We start from the raw sequence: 20179 nt of genomic DNA, 5'->3' as shown, positions 1-20179 counted from the left end.
TTTTTCCTCTTGAGTATGTTAGTAGTCTCACACAAAATCCTTTGATTGAAAATATGATCTCTGGTACTGTTGCTCTATCATTTTCCTAGAATTGATTTGTCATCAGGGAGATTGTTTTGTCAAGGTAATATATCACTGGTGCCAGTGTTTGTACCTTATGGTAAGCAATTAAGAAATCTAAGGCAAAACAAAACAATGTACTCTTCCTACTTATCTATGTGCTTCTCAGCAAAACTTTTCAAATGAAGTTATCTTGCCTTGGGGACAATACTATTCAATATCTTTGTCAGCATGGACAGCTGGATTGAGTGCACCCACAGTAAAGTCACTGACGACACCAAGCTGTGTGGTGCAGTTGACAGACTGGAGGGAAGGGATACTATCCAGAGAGACCTTGACAAGCTTGAGAGGTGGTCTAATGACAACCTCATGGAGTTCAACAAAGCCAAGTGCAAGGTCCTACATTTGGGTCATGGCAATCTCGGGCACACCTACTGGTTGGGTGGGGAGTTAATTGAGAGCAGCAATGAGGAGAAAGACTTGGGCATGGTGGTGGATGAGAACCTGAACATGAGCCAGCAGCATGCACATACAGCCCAGAAAGCCAATGGTATCCTGGGCTGCATCAAAAGGAGTGTTGCCAGCAGATTGAGGGAGGTGATTCTTCCCCTCTACTCTGCTCTCATTAGTCCCCACCTGGATTGTTTTGGTATTGTTCTGGTGCCCTCAATGTAAGAAGGACATGGAACTGTTGGAGCAAGTCCAGAGGAGGGCCGTGAAGTTGATAAGAGGGCTGAAACATCTCCCCTATGAAGACAGGCTGAGGAAGTTGGGGCTGTTAAGCCTGGAGAAGAGAAAGCTGTGTGGAGCCCTCAGAGCACCTTCCCGTATCTGAAGGGGCCCACAGAGAAGCTGGAGAGGGACTCTTTGTTAGGAACTGCAGTGATAGGACAAAGGATAATGGGTATAAGTTGAAGGATGGGCAATTTAGATTAGATATCAGGAAAAAGATTCTTACTGTGAGGGTGGTGAGACACTGGAACGGGTTGCACAGGGAGGTAGTGGATGCCCAACCCTGGCAGTGTCCAAAGCTAGGTTGGATAAAGCCTCAAGCAACCTGGTGTCACTAGGCAGGAAGTGTCCCTGCCCATGGCAGGGGTGGGTAGGACTAGATGATCTATAAGGTCCATTCTAACCCCTTAACAATCTATGAATCTTAGGATGAAGATCTTTGAGGTGTATTTTGCAAGAAAGTGCATGCTCTGACTTCTGTACTCTACTGAAAGGACTTAGAAGAGTTATGGAGTTGGACTCTGGGCTGTTTGCTTATGCCTGTTTTAGTACTCAGTTCCTGGGTGTTTAGCTGTTTTGCAGGAATCTTTCTTTGGCTTTTGTTTGCCAAATTAGAGAAGTCATATGCTGCAGGCAGTAGTGAATATGCACACACCCTGAAGAAATTAAGTAATATGCTGCTTTCAGAGTGAGCAATTTTAATGCATATTTTTTTCTATATGTCCCAACATTTCCATAGAAAAATCAAAGTAAAAGTTTCTTGCTATCATGCCTGTACATAATTTTGTGTTTGGGCTCAGGAAGATCGGAATTTGATTTTACTTGAGTTCTGTGGTAGGCTAGCTTATGTTTTACTAGGGCAGTTTGTGAAGAAGCATGATGTACTTAAAATTCATGGAAAGTTTGAGAAGGAAAGATGAAAACTGACAGCATTATACTGAATTTTACTAAGTTGTATTAGTACATTTAGGCAAAATAGCTACTAAGTATGTTACTAGACTCTGTCATTTGATATGCTGTCAGTTGTAGATAGCTCTGTTAAAGTCAGTGGAGCTGTGCCAGGCAAAATTGTGTTCATCTGAGATGGGCATCAGGCAAGTATACTTTTTTTCTGCAGTTTTACCAGCTAAATTTGCCTCTTAATTTTGTACATGGATGTGACAGAAATTAAAATTAGGAGCCTCTCATTGTTTCCCACTAGAAATCATTCTCTATCTTAGTTTCTAAACTGAATTAATTATCTGTTAAAAACTGCCAAGTCACATCATTTAAATGTCTTTAAATTTAAAAGAAGTTAACGTTCAAAGGGGAAAATAAAAGCAACCTAAACTTTTAAGCCCTGTTCTTTATGACAAGATCCAGAAAAATGAAAGAAAGAAAAAAATCTCTGGTTCTGATTCTGAGAAAAATCTTTACTAAATGATACTATTGTATCAATTTAAGACTGATGTATCTGGTTTTGTTCTTGTTTCTTCTGACATTGGAAATGTTTTTGAAGGAGGGTAAGGAAACCTGTTCAGTTTAGCCCAAATTAGTCTAAAAGCTTGTCAAGGTTCCCCAGTGTGCTAGGGAGATTAAATAGAAGTATTTAGTTGTACAAAGTATCTGCAGAACAGATGAGTCATGATGCATTTTTTAAATTAGGTTAGAAATAGAAGAGTAATATTCTAATGCTGGCCTGTGGTATGTCAAGCCTTAAAGAATAACTGAAGATGTTGTGACAGAAATTAGGAAAGGGAAATAAGGACAGACACTTGACTTTTTTTTTCCAAAAAGTAGTGTGTTTGCAAATTATAAGGTGTAGGTTAAGCAATAGTCTAAGAAATATTGGAAGATAGCTTTATTTCACGTTATTTGGCAGTTCAGATTTAATTTTGATCGGATTTATATTTGCTTATTTACTTCAAAATTGGACAAAGAGGGTTCTGACTGTTGATATAATTCAAAGACAGTTTAGTGTGTAGAAGCCTAAGGTCATCAAAGCATTTTCAAAGGGAATGTGAAAGAGAGATGTATGTCAAAGTGAAGACAGAAGGCCACTGCACATGTGGAACATGAAGGAAGGGAGATGGAAAAAAGACAGTAAAACAGAGTAATACGAAATAAATTTATCACATGCTGAAGTTGAGATTTTTGTTACTGGAAAGATTTAGAAGCTATTTACCATCAAAACCTTAATTGATGCTGTGGCTCAAAGAAAGACCTTCTAAGTTGAGATACATTTTAAAAAAGCATCTTGCATTTAGAAGATGAATATACATACTGCAATATTTATTTATTTATTTTTCTTACTGTGGGACTCACTTGGTAAATAAATGAGAACTGTTTGAAGTAAGAAAAAGTATGTTATGTTCTCTATTACTCTGCAATGTTTGACACCTTTGATACTCTTATTTAGTCTTGCTGATTTGTTTTAATAATGGTATTTGTTTCCCTAGGTAGACATTTGATAGGCATCTGTGTTTATAATTCTGCTATATTTTAATGCCTGTTTCACTAAAGATTTTATCTGCTTATTCCTCTCTGAGCTGTACAACTATACCATAGTTAAATGAACAAGCCCTTCTGCATTTAATGAAAATTGCTTTTACTACATGATACATGTGGCTTTTCCATAGTCTTACTTTAGTGCTATGTCACTGAAACACAGTTAAAAAGTCTAACCACGACCCCCGTAATTTGATTTTTGCTGTACTGTTAAAAATATGTGTTAAAGGATTATAAATGAACACTGTCATATCAAATTTGCACCAAATTAATTTTTTTACTCTAGGTATCATAAAACTGGGCTTCTTCTAGAAATAAATTTGAGGGAATTCAGTGTTACAGAGGAGCTTCCAGTAAAACAAAATAGCTGGAATAAAAGATCACTCTAAACAGTTTCATGAGCAAGGAAATTTTATGTGCCCAAATTAATACATATTAATTGCATTGAAATATCATTTGAAAGCACAAAGTGAATGGAATGTCTTAAAATGATGAGATACTAATGAGCTTCTAAATATTGAGTGGCTTATCTCAATTATTTATTAATTTGTGTTGGTTATACTTTAGCAGCATCAGCTGGTATTTCTGTACATAGCTATAATTTAATTTTATAATTCACTCTCATCAATGGACATTCCTTCTGATACAAACTGTACATTTAACTGTTTTTTTTTAATGTAATGCACTGTTATGCAGTCTAAAAACTGTCATGGACAAAGGAAATAAAAAATTATTTTTTTTCATGGTATCATATTTTACGAACTGTCATGGACAAAGGAAATAAAAAAATTATTTTTTTTCATGGTACCATATTTTACACTTTATATTTAATTTTGTTGTTATTAAGAATTATAAAATGTTGTAATCTAGTTTCAGTAGTGGATTTGGCTTTTCCCCCACCATTCAGAAAACAAATTTGCTTAGTTCCAAAAATTAAAATCGTAAATTAGGAAAATTCTCTGAATTTCTAAAAGTTTCTGTAGCTTCTTAATGTTCCAAAGTTGTAGCAGCTGTGTAAAGTATTAACATTAGTACTTTCCTGAAGTTACAGTAGAAATGCATTTCTTTTGTGGTGTCTTACGTAAGTTTTAGATAGAAATTCTTTTCATCAAAACACTTGGCAAAATGCAACTAGAATAATATGTCTTAAAATGAAACTTTTCCATTTTGTTTTAAAATTGTACATAGACTAAGATGGATGCCAGTTTTTATCTCTGCTGGCCTTGTCATTAAAAAGAAAATAAAAGGAAAAAAAAAACCATTAGTAGCAGACTGACATGATTTGCCAAAATACAAGAGTCCACTTCCTTACCTAAGAAGATTAGAGAACTGTAAATTGCATATTGGGTAGTTATTTTAAATACTGAATTGGGTGTACAAAACCTTTCCCATTACTGTGGGGTACATTTTATGTAAAATCATCCAGAGAGATGTCACTATGATTGCAAAGCTGGTCTAAAGTCTGAATGAATGTTGCACTCCTTGTCCTTGCTTTTGTGTGGTCATAATGGCAGTGATTGCACTGACAGAGGTTGTTATTTCATGCCAGGACTTTGATCTGAAGTTTGAAATGGGCTTTACAGCTCCTATCAAGAGGTGAAATGATACTGTAAAAAACCACTCAAGATATTTCCAACTATGTTGCGATTGCAAAAATCTTGGAAATAGTCTATGAAGGCTGTGGGAAGTTTTATATTGATGTACTCATAGACACAATTAATTTCAGAAAACATTAAAATCCATACTATTTTTTGCTCACTCCTACTAATTCTGTGACTATTCAAAGAATAATCATCCCAGTAGAACCACTTCAATGCATTAGGAGCATTTCAAATGAACCAGAAATAAGTGACAATAGTAAATAAATAAATGATGTAAACTTGTGACAAAAGTAGTTATTTAAACAGCAGTAAATTTTTTGGAATTGAAGTTACAAGGGGTTCATTCTGTGGTAAAAGTGTCATGTAAAGTGTTGGCTTGAGTGTTGATTGCAACAAAGGTTTAAGGATGCTGTGAAAAACTTGTCAAAATTTTGCCTCATCTGTGTAAAGTTACCCTAGTGTAATTGCATTACTTCTCTTGTCCCTCCTGCTCATTCAAGGAGTTTCAAAGTGCACATAAATATTAGAGAATCATAGAATCATTTATTTTAGAAATGACCTTCAAGATCCAACTATTAACCCAGTACTGCCAAGTCTGCCACTAAACCATGTCCCTGTGTGCCCCATCTGCATGTCTTCTAAATACATCCAGGGATGGTGACTCAACCACTTCCCCGGGCAACCTGTTCCAATGCTTGACAACCTTTCAGTGAAATGTTTTACCTAATATCAAATCCAAACCTCCCCTGGTGCAACTTGAGGCCATTTGCTCTTGTCCTGTCACATACTTGGGTGAAGAGGCCAACCCTCACTCTTCTCAGGTGGTTGTAAAGAGGGATAAGGTCCCCCCTGAGCCTCCTTTTCTCCAGACTAAACACCCTCAGCTCTCTCAGCCACTCTTTATAAGACTTGTGTTCTGGACCCATCCCCACCTTTGTTCCCCTTCTTGGGACTTCTTCCAGCACCTCAATATCGTTCTTGAACTAAGGATCCCAGAAATGGATAAAGTACTTGAGGTGTGGCCTCACCAGTGCCGAATACAGTGGGGCAGTTGCTTCCCTAGTCCTGCTGGCCACAGTATTTCTAATTCAAGCTAGGATGTCATTTGCCTTCTTAGCCACCTCAGCACACTGCCAGCTCATGTTCAGCTGCTGTTGACTGACCAGCCCCTCCAGGTCCTTTCCAATGAACAGCTTTTCAGCCCCTCTTTCCCAAGCCTGTAGTGTGGCATGGAGTTGTTGTACCTGAAGTGCAGGACCCTGCACTTGGCCTTGTTCAGCCTCATACAATTGGCCTCGAACCATCAATTCAGCCTGTCCAGATTCTTCTGCAGAGTCTTCCTACCCTCCAGCAGATCAGCACTGCAAACTTACTAAGGGTTCGCTTGATCCCGTTATCCAGATCATCACTAAAGACATTAAACAGGACTGGCCCCAATGCTGAGACCTGGGGGACACCACTAGGAACTGGCCACCAGCTGGATTTAACTCCATTTACCATACGCTTCAGGCTTGGTCATCCAGCCAGTTTTTTATCCAGCTCATCCAAGCCATGAGCAGCCAGGTTCTCCAAAAAATGCTATGAGAAATTATGTCAACAGCTTTACTAAAGTGCAGGTAGACAACATGCACAGCCTTTCCCTCTTCACCAAATGGGTCACCTTGTCGTAGAAGGAGATCGAGTTTATCATGCAGGACCTGTCTTTCATAAACCTGAGCTGGCTGGACCTGATTTCCTGATTGTCCTGCATGTGCTGTGTGATGGCAGCCAAGATGATCTGCCCCATAACCTTCTCCAGCACCAAGGTCAGGTTGACATGCTTATTCTCCCTGTATTCTCCTTCCACACCTTCTTGTGCATGGGCATCACATTTGCTAACCTCTAGTCAACTGGGACGTTTCTGGTTAACCAGGACTTCTGATAAATGATGAAAAGTGGCTTGGTCAGCACTTCACCGCTTCCCTCCGTACCCTTGAGTAGATTCCATGTGGCCCCATAGACTTGTGTCTAAATGGTGCATTAGTTTGATGACCATTTCCCCTTGGATGATGAGGGCTTTGTTCTACTCCCCATCACAGTCTTCCAGCTCAGGGGGTTGGGTACCCAGAAAAAACTGGTCTTGCTATTAAAGACTGAGGCAAAGCAGGTATTAAGTACCTCAATCTTCTCCTCATCCTTCATCACTATGTTTCCCTCCACATCCAATAAAAGATGGAGACTCTCCTTAGCCCTCCTTTTGTTGCTAATGTATTTCTAGAAACACTTTTATTGCCTGTTATGTCAGTAGTCAGGTTAAATTCTAGTTGGGCTTTGGCCCTTCTAATTTTCTCCCTGCATAACCTCAGGACATTCTTGAACCCCTCCTGAGCTGCCTGTGCCTTCTTCCAAAGGTGCTTATTCCTGACCCCCAGTTAAAGTTATCTATTCAGAAAGTCTGATCTTCCCTGCTGGCTTGTCTTTCAGCATATGGAGACAGCCTGCTTCTGTGCCTTTAAAATTTCCTTCTTGAAACATGTCCAGCCATCCTGGACTCTTTTGCACTTCTGGACTGCCTCTTAAGGAACTTTCTCAAGTGTCCTAAACAGGCCAAAGTCTGCCCTCTGGGAGTCCAAGGCAGCAGATCTGCTGATCCTGCTCCTTAGTTCTCCAAGAATCAAGAGCTATCATTTTGTCATTGCTTTGCCCAAGTCAGCCTCCAATCATCACATCACCCACCAGTCCTTCTCTGTTCAGAAAAACAGGCCCAGTGGGGTGGCTTCCCTACTTGGCTCATTCATCAGCTGTGCGCTTCCCTTGTTGGACTATTGATTCTACCACATTTTTAGAGGGAAGAGCCTATTGCCTTTGGAGTTGCATTATTGCTGTAATTTTTATCCAGTTATATTACATATTTCCTATCATGGCTAGTATGTTGTTCCACTGATCTTATCCCAGTTTCTCCTGCTTTTTTTTGTGGTATAAATGTGTGAACCATGCTTACATGGAACAAGAATAAAAACATTTTTAACAGACTGTTGTCTTCTTCAATGGTGAAACCTTTGCTGCCCTAAAGGGGGTGAAATCCCATAGGACATGCCAAGGGATTTTGCTGATGCTGGAGACCCCAGTACACTACTGTTTGGAACTCTGAGAACTATAGCACTTCTAGTCTCACAAAAATTGATGCAAAGACAAGTTTCCTAATTTTTTCTTGGCTTCTTCTCTGCAGCAGACTGAATAGTGCAATGGTAAACATTAGTAGACATTTTTTTCTCTCAGCTCAAATGTGAGCTACTGATGAAAACAAAAATATCCAAACTGAAGAATATCACCAGAATTTAATTTGGAAAATTTAAAATTTTCTTTAAAATCTTGTATAATTCAACCTGTGGAAAAAACAAAATAATTTTTTTAGTGACATGCCTTTCTGACAATTATCGTTTAAAACAAAAAGGAAAGGACATTGTGTTTGTCCTTGAAATGGATAACTTAAAAATTGAAATATAGGGATGGTCTCTGAAATGAGAAAAGCTTTAAGGATATGACTAGCAGAAATAGCAGTTCTGGAATTAGGTAAACAAAAGTCCCAAATCAGAATTGTGGTCCACTGTGCTAAGTGTTTTGCAAACAAGATGAATATGTATTATGCATTAGCTAATTTGTCAGATCTTGTATATTTTTGTAAGGGACAATGGCACAAGAGTAGAGCTGTTTAGCTGCAATCTTAGCTGCCCTTATCTAACAATCGTGAAAAGTACCAAATGACTGTGGAAAGGAAAAGCTCTCTATCCTAGTTAAGAGTCTCTGCGAAAAGCTCTCTATCCTAGTTAAGAGTCCAACTAAATTCCATTAGCTTCACTGAATTTCTGCAGCTTTTACAGGAACCTAACCTGGAATTAAGAGTTCAAGCTTCAGTGTTGGTGCAGGGTTGTTCACTCTGCTTCTGCTGTACTTCCTGTGGTTTCTTTTGGTAGGGTGCATAGTGACTCAGTGTGTAGTCTACCTTATTTTGAGAAAAATCCTTTGCTCTCAATAATGCCATATGGAAAATGATCCTGTTCGGTTCTCAGATTGCATCTACTGTTTCTGTAGCTAAAGCTAGCTATATTTGTAAAGTATGAGCTACTGTCTGCCTTCCTATATGTTAATATTTGGCTTCTTTTCCCTCTGCCTGCTCTTATAAATCAATTTTATTTGAACTGTAACAGAAATGTCTCATAACTTTGATGTTGTTGCAAATAGCCTTTGAGAAACGATATTAATGTAATTTCCTATAGCACTGAAGCCACTTAAAATATAAAGCTATTGTTCATTGAGGGGAATTTTGCTGTATACATTCATGCATCTATAAACAGGAGAGGGCATGCTGTACTTAACTTGTTTGACCTGTAATGTATACAAGGAATGGAAAATTTGGCTGCATGTGTAATGACCTGGTAGCCCAGGTAATTTCCTTTATGCCTTAAATTAGGTAACTGACATTCATAATGCATAGAAACTTGCTTGTTCAGCAGTCTAGCATTATATTTGCAGAGCTACTGCTATACTAACTGGTATTAGATTCATGTTCAGTGATTTATTTGACCTGGAAAGCCAACAAATTTCTGCTTTTCTAAAAGGATGTTTTTGGGGGCTCCAAATAAACAAATGATCTACGTTCTAGTTTCCCACTTTGTTTCAGTTCTGATGAACACGTGATCATTTGCAATATATGTGTGTATATATATGTATATATGGTGGGACATTATGTATATATAGTATATACATCATATATTGGGACATGATTTTCACTTTGGTCTGTGACTACAACATTGGACTGTGGCTTCAACAACCTATTTTAGAAACCTCACAAATAAATCACTCATAATACTTGTGGAAATTATTGCCTTCCTTAGAGAATAGTATATCTATAAAGTACCAGTTTGTATAGAGTAAGCTTTGGATCTGTCCCACTGTTAAATAAAGCATAATATAATAAGCTAGAATTTGCAATGGCTGCCTGACACACACAAGGGTATATTAATTAACCTGCATGCAGAAATTAACCCTTAGAGTACTGCTTCAAATTCCTCAATTTATTTTGTTATTTAATTTTACCAGTGGGCTATGCTGCTTTTCTACTCAGTTCATAGTACTGTACATAAAGTACATTAAATAGCCATAAAAAAAAAAAAAAAAAAACCAAAAAGAAACCCAACCTGAGAAAAAGAAAAAAAACCCAGCAAACTTCCTATAAACAAGGGATTCTACAAGATTAAGTACTCCAGGTTGCTAATGGGTAATGTATTCCTAAGCAACTACTTCTCTGTTAAAGGTGTTATATTGTGACATGATTTAAAAGCATGTAATGTTTCACTGTAGCTGTGTGCTTGTTAGGTTTCTTCATAGGTGTGTCTCCTATAGAAAGAAGTCAGTTCTTTAAGGGTTAATGTGGGGTTAAGGAATCCTGAGGTATACTCCTGCTTGTCCTTTCCTAAAGGTATCTGCATGTTAATTCTCAGATATTACCTGAACAGGTCAATATAAACACTGTATGAATGACTAACTGAATGAATGAAATAATTCCTTTGAAATGCTTGCTTGTATCTTGTAAATGACTGGAAAACAGAAATGTGGTTTCTGAATCAAGGTCTTTAATGAAATGCATAAAGAACTCAGCAGAGTAGAAACTCTTGTGCTGACAATTTATTCTGATTTCTTTTTTTTTTTTCAAATAGCCCAATAGAATCCTGCCAGAATTTCTACAAAGATTTCACATTACAGATCGACATGGCTTTCAATGTGTTCTTCCTACTCTACTTCGGCTTGCGTGTAAGTAGTGTGTCTTTGATAGCATGAGGCAGGGAGGGAATATAGCTCTTAGATAGAGAGAGACTTTGAATACAGCTTGGCTTTGCAATGGCTGGACACAATTAAGCTAATTTCTAAAATGCATGAGCAAACCTTTTGATTGAGAACATTTAGGTAATAACAATTAGAATCTAAGGTCACTAAGGAGACTGGTAGTCTATAAGGTAAGCCATCTGTTCCAGAATGCTCTTATGTGGTAGAAGGTGCAAATTGTGGTTCAATGCTGGTCAGTGATGTCAGATCTAGTTTCAGTGTTGTCAAATGGTGTGATAACTCCCTGAGCAAGACTAGTGAACAGTTGATCTACTCCTCTGCTGTTAGATATATCTTTGGCAGTCAAAGGTTGAGATAAAAGCTGGTAGAGCTGCTGAATTCAGTTTTATACACATTCACTTTCCCAGACTGCTAATGAATGCTTTGCAGAAGCTATAAATACTAGTCAATATGCTGAAATGCATATCCTTAGACTGTCACTTTCTGAAAATCCAGTAAGGCTGTTTCAGGATCTAAAAGCTGGGACATCTGAAACAAGTAGGCCCTTAAAAAACCTTGGCCAGTAATGCTTACAGTTCAAGCTGTTCTGTTGGCTGGTTGGTTGGTTGGTTGGCTGTGGGTTTGGTTGGGTTTTTTTAATACACTTTGAAAATAAAGTTTGCTTGTTAATTGGAAAATCAGAGGAAAAAGACCTCGAACTTAACAGAACTACAAGCAAAACCTCATGCGAGCAGTAACCCTGCCACATCAGTTTTTAAATTAGAGCAAATATTGCTTCCTGATCTTACTTTGTCCATTTTGCTCCTGAATCACAGGAGCTCCTATGTCACAATGATCACTGAGTTCCTTCTATTTCACTTCTGACTAACTTAACCAACTTTTTCTGAAGATACTATAAGCAATTTTGTTGCAAATCTAGATTATTTAATCACCTAATCTATCCTTTAGCTAAATAGATAAATTCCTTCAGTATTTACGCTAAAATGTATGCAATCTAAGCTGTATTTTAAAATCATATGGTGTAAGAGCCCCTAATTCTTAAGGACCTTAAGGGGGGCTTTTGCAGATGTCCATCAGGCCTGCAAGAAAGGTTAAATTTTAACATAACAGATTCAGTGCATGGTACTTGTGAACTTCCAAGAGTCCTTTTTCAGAAGTATACAAATCCTTGGCAAATTTTGTGCTGGTGATAAGGTTTTATCTTCTTATCAAAAGAATTAAAATTACATATTGGCCACCCTTATTTACTCAAAGCAATAACTTAGGTTACGGTATGAAGAAGCAGAGCACAATAAGAGAGAAGATACTGAGAGCTGATGCTAATACTTTCATGTTTTCAGTGTTTTTTGGAAGAGAGAGACAGTTCTGCACACTCCACTCTGGTCCTGTGGTCTGAAAGCACTTTGGGAGTTACAGTAGATGAGATACACAGCCAGAATTAGTTTTAGTTTCAGGCAAAATAATTTTTGTTATCCAAAGCTTTGCTTGGTGATGCAGACTGAGGGTATGGTAAGTGAGAATGATAAGGATTCACTTCAGATTGATATTCCTTATCTAAGTTAAAATGCTAACATAGGTGTAACTTCACTGTGCTGAACTAAACAGGAGTTCCTGAGGAAAAGGTGATACTTGGTTGTGTGGATGCAAGAATTGGAGAAAATATGAATTTCCTAGTTATGTAATAAGCATCTTATACCTTTAGGCATTTTAGTGTTTTGGAGGTTTTTTTCCTCTCTGATAAATATCTCCTGTGAGGACTCACTGACAAATTAAAGATTTTGAAGAAATCTTTTAAAAACTCATTCTTCTCCATCTGTTCTCCCTGAAATGATGCTGCAACTCAAAATCATACAAATATTACCATATCTTCAGTTATAGAAGATATTTGTGTTCAAACAGACATACATCTGTTTGAAAATCTTTGTTGGCTAGTATCCGACTGTGAGAACTCAGAACTGAATTCTGAGAATGCTGATGAAGACTAATCCAAATTACACGAGTTAGCACATAATCAAGCAATAAGGTCTGGCAGAGATATGGAAAGTATAGTAGTAATCCTTCTTTGGAGGTGATAGAATTATGCTATTGCTTTTAAAAAAATAATATGTCTTGGTAATATCTCATGGTAGAATTGTTCTGTAATGAAATGGGCTTTTACTATTTGCTAAATGAGGAACTGTTTCAATACTTAGAAAAGCACGAGTGGCCTTTACAGTCAAAATACTTTGTTTTCATTATTGAATAATACACTTCAACCTGTTTGAAAGCCTAAAGGTTGTGCCCTGTGGAAAGATAAAATGCACATTGGAACATATATTGTATGTTATGGAAATACCGATCTGACATATTTGAAAGCTTTTAGTTCCAAGTATTCTGACTACTTCTAAATTCAACAGGAAGAAATAGAAATACTTTGCTGAAGCAGGATTTTGTGTTCACTTTTCATGCTGGAGCATTGAGATTGAGTAATACAGACAAATTTACTTCTGGTTTTGAGTATTCTCTGAAACAAATGTTGTTGGTCTTATTTCAACTTGACATCAGTAGAGTCCCCTTTCCAATTATTTATCTGCGATTCCAGCAAAGTTGGTATGGACCATAAGCTTTTTCTGTCAACTTTTTACAGTATTTCTAAGGCAAGGAAATTAAGTGAATGAAATGGAGATTGTCTCTGTTTGCTTGGAAAGAAACACTATGAATATTGTCTTGAACTCAAAAAATACAAGCACTATTTTGAAATGTGTTAGTCTGGGTTTTAATACTTGTATGAGTAAAACTGCTCAGTTAGATATCTTCATGATGCACTAAAATTTTGCATTTATTTGTATGTTTATATTTCATTTTTATATAAAGAAAAAATTCTAATTATCCTTTAATTATTACTCAATTGTGAATAGAGGTTTAACCTTGTTTAAGCACATAGGCAAGTTCTAACTATGTTGCACTTGGCATCTAAATTTACCATTTTCCCTAGGCTCTTTTTGTAGTCAGGAGAGAGAAATGACTATATCCATGGCACAATACAAAGGACGGAAGTCCTGAACTATGCCCTGTAGGAGTCATCCTAGTGATCTCCTCTGGGCAGATGATAATGGAACTCTTTGTAAAATATCATGTATTTAGGAACCTGTAAGCTGAAAATAGATGATGAAACTCCTGCCAACATATTTGGTGTGCTAGAGCAAAGGTGATATACTTTGAAATATTTTATACTTGCCTATTGCTGATACATTGTTAATATATGTGCAAATATATTCTTTAGCACAGATGTTACAACTTGTCACAGAAATGATCTATCTCTTTAGTTAGACTTTTCATTTTAATCTCAATATGATTATCAAGCAATGCACAATACAGACTTCTTTCCTCTGACATGTTGTTTTGTCTGGACTGACCTAAAGCATCAGTTTTTACACTAACTTTAGTGTTTAATACTTTAGAACAGAAAGTATTTCACAAACTTGCAGTCACAATGAGCATAATCTGATTCTTTCATCTCTTCCCCTCTTTTTTTTTCCCTTTTTTTTCCCTCCTCAGTTTATAGCAGCCAATGACAAGCTATGGTTTTGGCTAGAAGTTAACTCCGTGGTAGATTTCTTCACAGTCCCTCCAGTGTTTGTGTCAGTATATTTAAACAGAAGTTGGCTTGGTAAGTAAAATACTTTTTTCTTTTAATAGCTGTTATAAAAGTACTTAAATTGTACACATTTTGAGGGAGAATTTCTTCATCTTGTGTCATTGCGTAAAGAGAAGAATGTTACCAAAGTTGGTTTTGCAGAGAATTTGCCATTTTGGCAGAAAGGTAGGTTTTGTCAGAAAAATAAATTAAATAATCTCCTACTCTTAAGTGGTGGTGAACTCCAGCTTGGAAACATGCTGTCATTTTTATAAAACAGTAAATTGGATGTAGTCATCTCAGTTTGCAACGTGAACGGGTGGTCCAGACCATTCATTCACTGAACTGGATTGACATGAATCATTGTCAACAAATCAACAAATTTTCATTGCATTTTTGAGATAATATGGATACATTTTACATCTGATGAAACAACTGGTTTGGGAGACATGTTTAGAAACTCACTAGGCTTAATATGTGTGTAGACCTTCTAGGAATATATTAGAAAAGGAATGCCAAGTGTAAAAGGGAATCAAATATGAAATAGAGAGGACAAATTGGTTGAAGAACATCTGTAATGTAGCTTATGAATTCTCTTGTACAAATTACATATTCTCTCATGTTAGGTAAAATTAAGGTCAAAATTTGGGACATTTTGTTCAGATAAAAGTTTCTTAAAATGGCATGCACTGTGAATGCCATGGCTTCAGAGAATATATGAAACCTCACAGTTTGACGATTAATTTCTTCAGAAATTCAGGCACTCATCCCTGGAAACTGAAGAGAGTCGTTATCTTAAATGTTTCACATGAGAAGGAAAATAAAACTGAGGAACTTTAATAGTTTTATAATATTTTCAACTTGATACAGAACTGTAAAGATACAAAAGTTACTGATGAATTCCTGTATTATGCAAAGAGATTAAGAAATGTATAACTACGATAGAGATCATACTATATACAGCAGTGCTTATCAGTATGCCAAAGAAGAAAGCAGTAAAACAGCCAGAAAACATCACTACACATCCTCATTTTATTGCTGTCTTTATCACAAACTTCTGTCATATATGGAAAACTAAGTAAGGCTTTTTGAAGGAGAAAATGCCATACAGTTTCATTTTATGACAGGAAATAAAATTTAAAAAGAAGGTATGTAAATTGAAAAAACAGCTTATACTTAGAAAAAAATTGCTGATTTCAGTAGCTGTAACTCAATCTCAGATTCTTTGCATTATGTGAATTAAAGGGAATCATTTTCACACTTAAATGTGACATAACAGAATTTCACAGACCTTTGAGATTTGAATCATTGGAGATAGTGACTATTTAAGAGTAAAAACTGGAATCACAGCATCCATTGAAAAGGAATATGAAAGGAGAAAATAGCGAAACCCACAAACTCTGGGAAACGAGGCAATGAGATCATTACTTGGGATGAATACCCTCTATGAAAGTGACTGCATAATTGACTGACTCATGGTGACACAGCAATCTGACTAACAGTACTGACAGGGATAATGAGAGAGTTTACCCATATAGCAGTTTCTGCTGGATAGTTTTTATAACATTTAAGTCATTTTGCAGGAAGAGTTAAGCATTTCACTTATATTTATTCTGAGGGTTAGAAGGATTTCCATCTCTCTTAATTACACCAATTTAACCTTTTCTTGATTTCTTGTTTATAGTCCCACTTTACCTGTTTTCTCATAGAATCCTCCTGAGACATCTCCTGCTGAGGCACAAAATTTAGGTGTTTGTTTTTTTAATGTAGTGAGCTTAGGAGTGACATATTTACAATGTTTTGGCTTTGCACCTGCTTCCAAAGGAGTTTTAATTTTAGAAAAATCATGCTCAGTAAAAGAATTCCCTAATTCAAAAATGTGTGTTGTTAGGATCCTTAACACAGCTGTAATTTAGATCAGCAAATTATTGTTTTGAGAAGCTGTGATGAAAGTATTTTTAAGTAAATACACTTAGGTGTACGAATGAAGATTGTGTATTCCTTTACACATTTTAAAGAGGTGGCAAAATTTGCTGTCTGTGGAGCTCAAATATTTTGGACATACTCGTAGGTAATACAGTGGTAGGATTGAGTGTGTGAGTAGAGGGAAAGGGAGGGTGTTTAGGCCATATTATTTACAATTTCAGGTTAGATACCTACTTTGCCTTTTCCTTCCCTTGCAGGTGATTCAGAAAATGTAAGTTCTGGCTTTTGCATCAGTTGTACTTGTGTGGAAATAATATTTGCAGGGAGATTTGTCTTGTAGTGAAGGAAGTGATAGGGGGTGCTTAATGATAGGCAATGTGAAAACAGATTTGGACTTCAGTATGTCCTGATAATTCTTGCACATTTTAATAATTAGTTATTGATTTAGCAGGTCTCTTTTATATGCTTTAAATTTCAAGATTGTTTAGGAACCTGACTATAATACATCATCTGGAATGTATTGTGCATCAGGGTCTTTCCAGTTTATTTCATTATTGATTCATTTCACTCAGCTGTGATGAGTTCATTGAAGTAGTAGGCAGAATCAAAGTCAGCAATGTGGCTCCCTGAATTCCCAATTTCACAAGAACTGTCCTGGTTTAGCTAATTGACTAGTGTCAGTACAGGCATACAGTTTAAGCAGTATTTCAGAAAACCAAACCATCCTAAATGAAAAATAAACTTTGGCTTCAGAGCACTGAATGCTTATAGAAAGATATGAAGCATAGCAGAAAACATGTATCATCTGTTAATGTACTATAGTGGAAAGCCAGTGGGTTTTTCCCCTGTTCTTAGGCTAGTTCAGAAATGCCATCACTCAGCTATTACACAGTTCTTAGTATGTGCAGTCTGCCACCTCCTCTGCTATGCTTTTGCATTCAGTTGTTTATAAAATGTATTTTTGTGTCACAAAATGCTACATGTGAATGAAATTTGCAATCAATATTCATAAAGAATGTTTCGAATCTAATCTTCCAACTAGGTTCTAGTGTGCAAACAAAATGCAATATTGAAAGACAGATCAGATTATGCTGTTTCATCAAAAGGTTTCTAGGAATGGTAGGGTGATCACTGTCTAAAGCACAGCTGAAGTCAAAACAGCAATTTAAAACTGAAAAATATCAAATTTTTAGATTTGATAAATCCTTCAGAAGGGATTTCTAGGGTACCATTTTTGCTAGCACAGGATAATGTAAGAAAAGAGTACATGAGAAGAACACATCTGGCACATGGAAAGATATACATCTTATTGAAAGTTTAGGAGGAAGTACAGATAGGGAAGAAATTTTTAATAAGTCAGTAATTCAGTGATATACAGTGCTTTATCAATCTGTATAACATTTTCTTATGTTCTGACTCAAAAACTGTGCAGACACAAACATCATTGTTTTTTCTGATGTTCATTTGCATTTAGATCTCCATGACATTTTTCCAACACTATTTTTCTAAGAGTAGCTTTGTATAGATACATACTCATAAACTAGGGCTCTGCTTTAAAAACTCATAAATATTGCTTATACAACTCTGTACAAGAAACTTTCTGATAGTGATAGAAGAACAGTTCTTCAAGTGCAGGATTCTGTGAGGTGGAGAGAATCTTCCCAGGGGAAGAATGATAAAAGAAGGGATATGGAGTTTCTGGCTCTTGAGATTTTACAGGCAATTTTTACAGTGAATTTCAGCCAAACTATTTCATTGCATTGATGAGCCTGTATATTGTATTTTTAGTCTAGGTGGGGTAGGATAAAAAGGTTATTGTCCTGAAAAAAAAAAAAGGTAATGGGATAAATAGTGCCATGGTGAAACTAATATTTTTTTTAACACAAAGTTATCGTGATATGAGTATCCTAGCTAAATTCCAGATTCAGATGATCTTTTTTTTTTTTGGATAGCTTGCAGTGTGACAAGTTGGAGAGCCCTGCAACAAGTGAACGTCTTCCAGTTGTATTTAGTAATGATTTACAAACACTCCACATACCACTTGAAACTGTTATTCTATCTTCCATGATAGCGAAGGCACTTCAAATAACTGAAATGCCTTTTATCATGCACTTGTATGCTTATGAAAAAGGAAATACTGATTTTAGGAGCTGCCTGTTTTGGAATGAATTGTCTTGACAGGATGGTATTGTTAGAGGAAGATTAAGCATTAAAATCATCTTGACCTCACATTTACAAGGACGTGAATGACGAACAATCAGGCTTAGAACTGTAGTGATTTAAATAAAACCTAATATATGAATTTGATAGTATCTCATATTATCAAATCAAAGAAATTAAAGATAGAAAAGGTCTATTTAACAATCCATTTCCTTTTCCTGACCATATGCTTCATCTGTTCTAATGTACAAAATTTCAACTGATAGAAGTGGTTTAATTCCTAGTAATTCTATTATCAGGAAGATTTTTTTTCTTTCGTACTTCTTCCTTGACCTCTCTTCTAGTCTAGATTGCTGCTAATGCTGTGCTATTTCTTTTCAGAAAATAATTTGAGATATATAGTGGATGAAAGAAGAAAGATAACAGGTGCAAATGTTGATACATGCAAAGCATAGAGAACAAATCTCTTCATGTGGTGATTAACACAGTTATGGACGGGGATCCTTTTTTCCCAGTGCTTACTCGAATTCTGTCCAGGTCCTGTTACAGACATCTCAATTAATTTTGGATGAGACTTGTGGTTTCAGTATCAATTTGTGGTCTGAGAAGACTGTTTCCATGAACTCTGGTAGAAATTCAGCTATTTTGGTGACTCAGAGAATGAAATTGACTTCTATCCGTGGAAAGAGATAGATGGAATTGGGGGAAAAGTGATGTGTCTTATTAAAATAGTGAAGCCTCCTGGCCACCCAGCAGGTATGCTTCAAGATGAAGCTTTAGTTAAAAATCTCTGTCATGAAAACAACATTTCAATACCCTATAGACTTCCTTGCAATAACCTCTACAGAACAGCTCAGCCTGGAACCATATTTGAATCTGTAGAACACTTTATTCCTTTTGAAAAAAATTAGATATTTTAATGGAATTTAGTTATACTGACACAAAGAAGTCCTCTGATAACTGAATTGTAGAGATGCCAGTTTTGAGCTCCAAAACTTTACAATCATTTACTATATTTTGATGCATCCACAGGTCTCAGAGCTATCCCTTTCTTAGCACGTTAAATTTAAAATAATGTACCATCATTTTGTTGGTTAAGTATTGTGCATTTCTGCCATCTATTGGCAGAATCTTTGAAAGCACATCCGAATTCTACAATATTTCTTAAAAAACTAGTGTATTTTTTACAGCTTTGAAGTGCTCTCTATAATTTTTCTTACATTGTAAATTACTTCATATATAATGGAAACTAAATTCTCTGAAATTTCCTAGGCTAATTTTATTTTATGTATATGTGCATATGCATTACTTTTCTGTGCAGTAACATTTCTTTGTACACTCCAAATGCTGTCAAACAGGTAGAATGAATGTAATGCAAATAGTTCTTAATATTCAATATGTTTGGTGATTTGCTAATAACTGTCATTGAATGGGCTGTATTGAAGACAACATATTTGCTTTCTTCTAGGCTTTTCTTCTTTTGCTTCTTCATCAGTTCAGTTTTCAAAGAACATGTATGTTTTGACAGGGTACCAGTTAAAGTGATACTTCACAACAGGCTTTTGAGTTGCTACAATATTCATAGCAAAAGCAACCTTGAGACAGATATGTATTTGTCAAAACCCATGCAAAATCTTATGGATATTGCATTAATTTGTGACTTTGCTTCTCCTTATATCTCCTTGTGTCGAACAAGTTAGCCAAAAGACACTGGAGCAGAGGAGAAACACAAGGAGAGCACTAGTTTCAAGTGTCACTAGTGTCTGTTATCTAA

General features: G+C 36.3%; 1 protein-coding gene across 1 annotated transcript in view; it reads left to right on the top strand.

Moving 5' to 3' along the window:
• Positions 1–4786: 4786 nt before the first annotated feature.
• Positions 4787–20179, top strand: part of LOC103806872 (calcium-activated potassium channel subunit alpha-1-like) — a gene marked incomplete at its 3' end in the record, with an annotated part of 64395 nt that continues 49002 nt past the window's right edge. The window contains exons 1-3 of the mRNA XM_009079580.1: positions 4787–4875; positions 10577–10670; positions 14241–14352. Of these exons, the coding sequence (XP_009077828.1) occupies positions 4787–4875; positions 10577–10670; positions 14241–14352 (295 nt within the window). The remainder of the gene's footprint in view (positions 4876–10576; positions 10671–14240; positions 14353–20179) is intronic.

This window comes from Acanthisitta chloris, unplaced genomic scaffold, assembly GCF_000695815.1.
Source record: "Acanthisitta chloris isolate BGI_N310 unplaced genomic scaffold, ASM69581v1 scaffold288, whole genome shotgun sequence".
NCBI classification, from domain to species: Eukaryota; Metazoa; Chordata; class Aves; order Passeriformes; family Acanthisittidae; genus Acanthisitta; species Acanthisitta chloris.
Note: the sequence above shows the minus strand (reverse complement) of the source record. Positions and strands in the feature narration are given on the sequence as shown.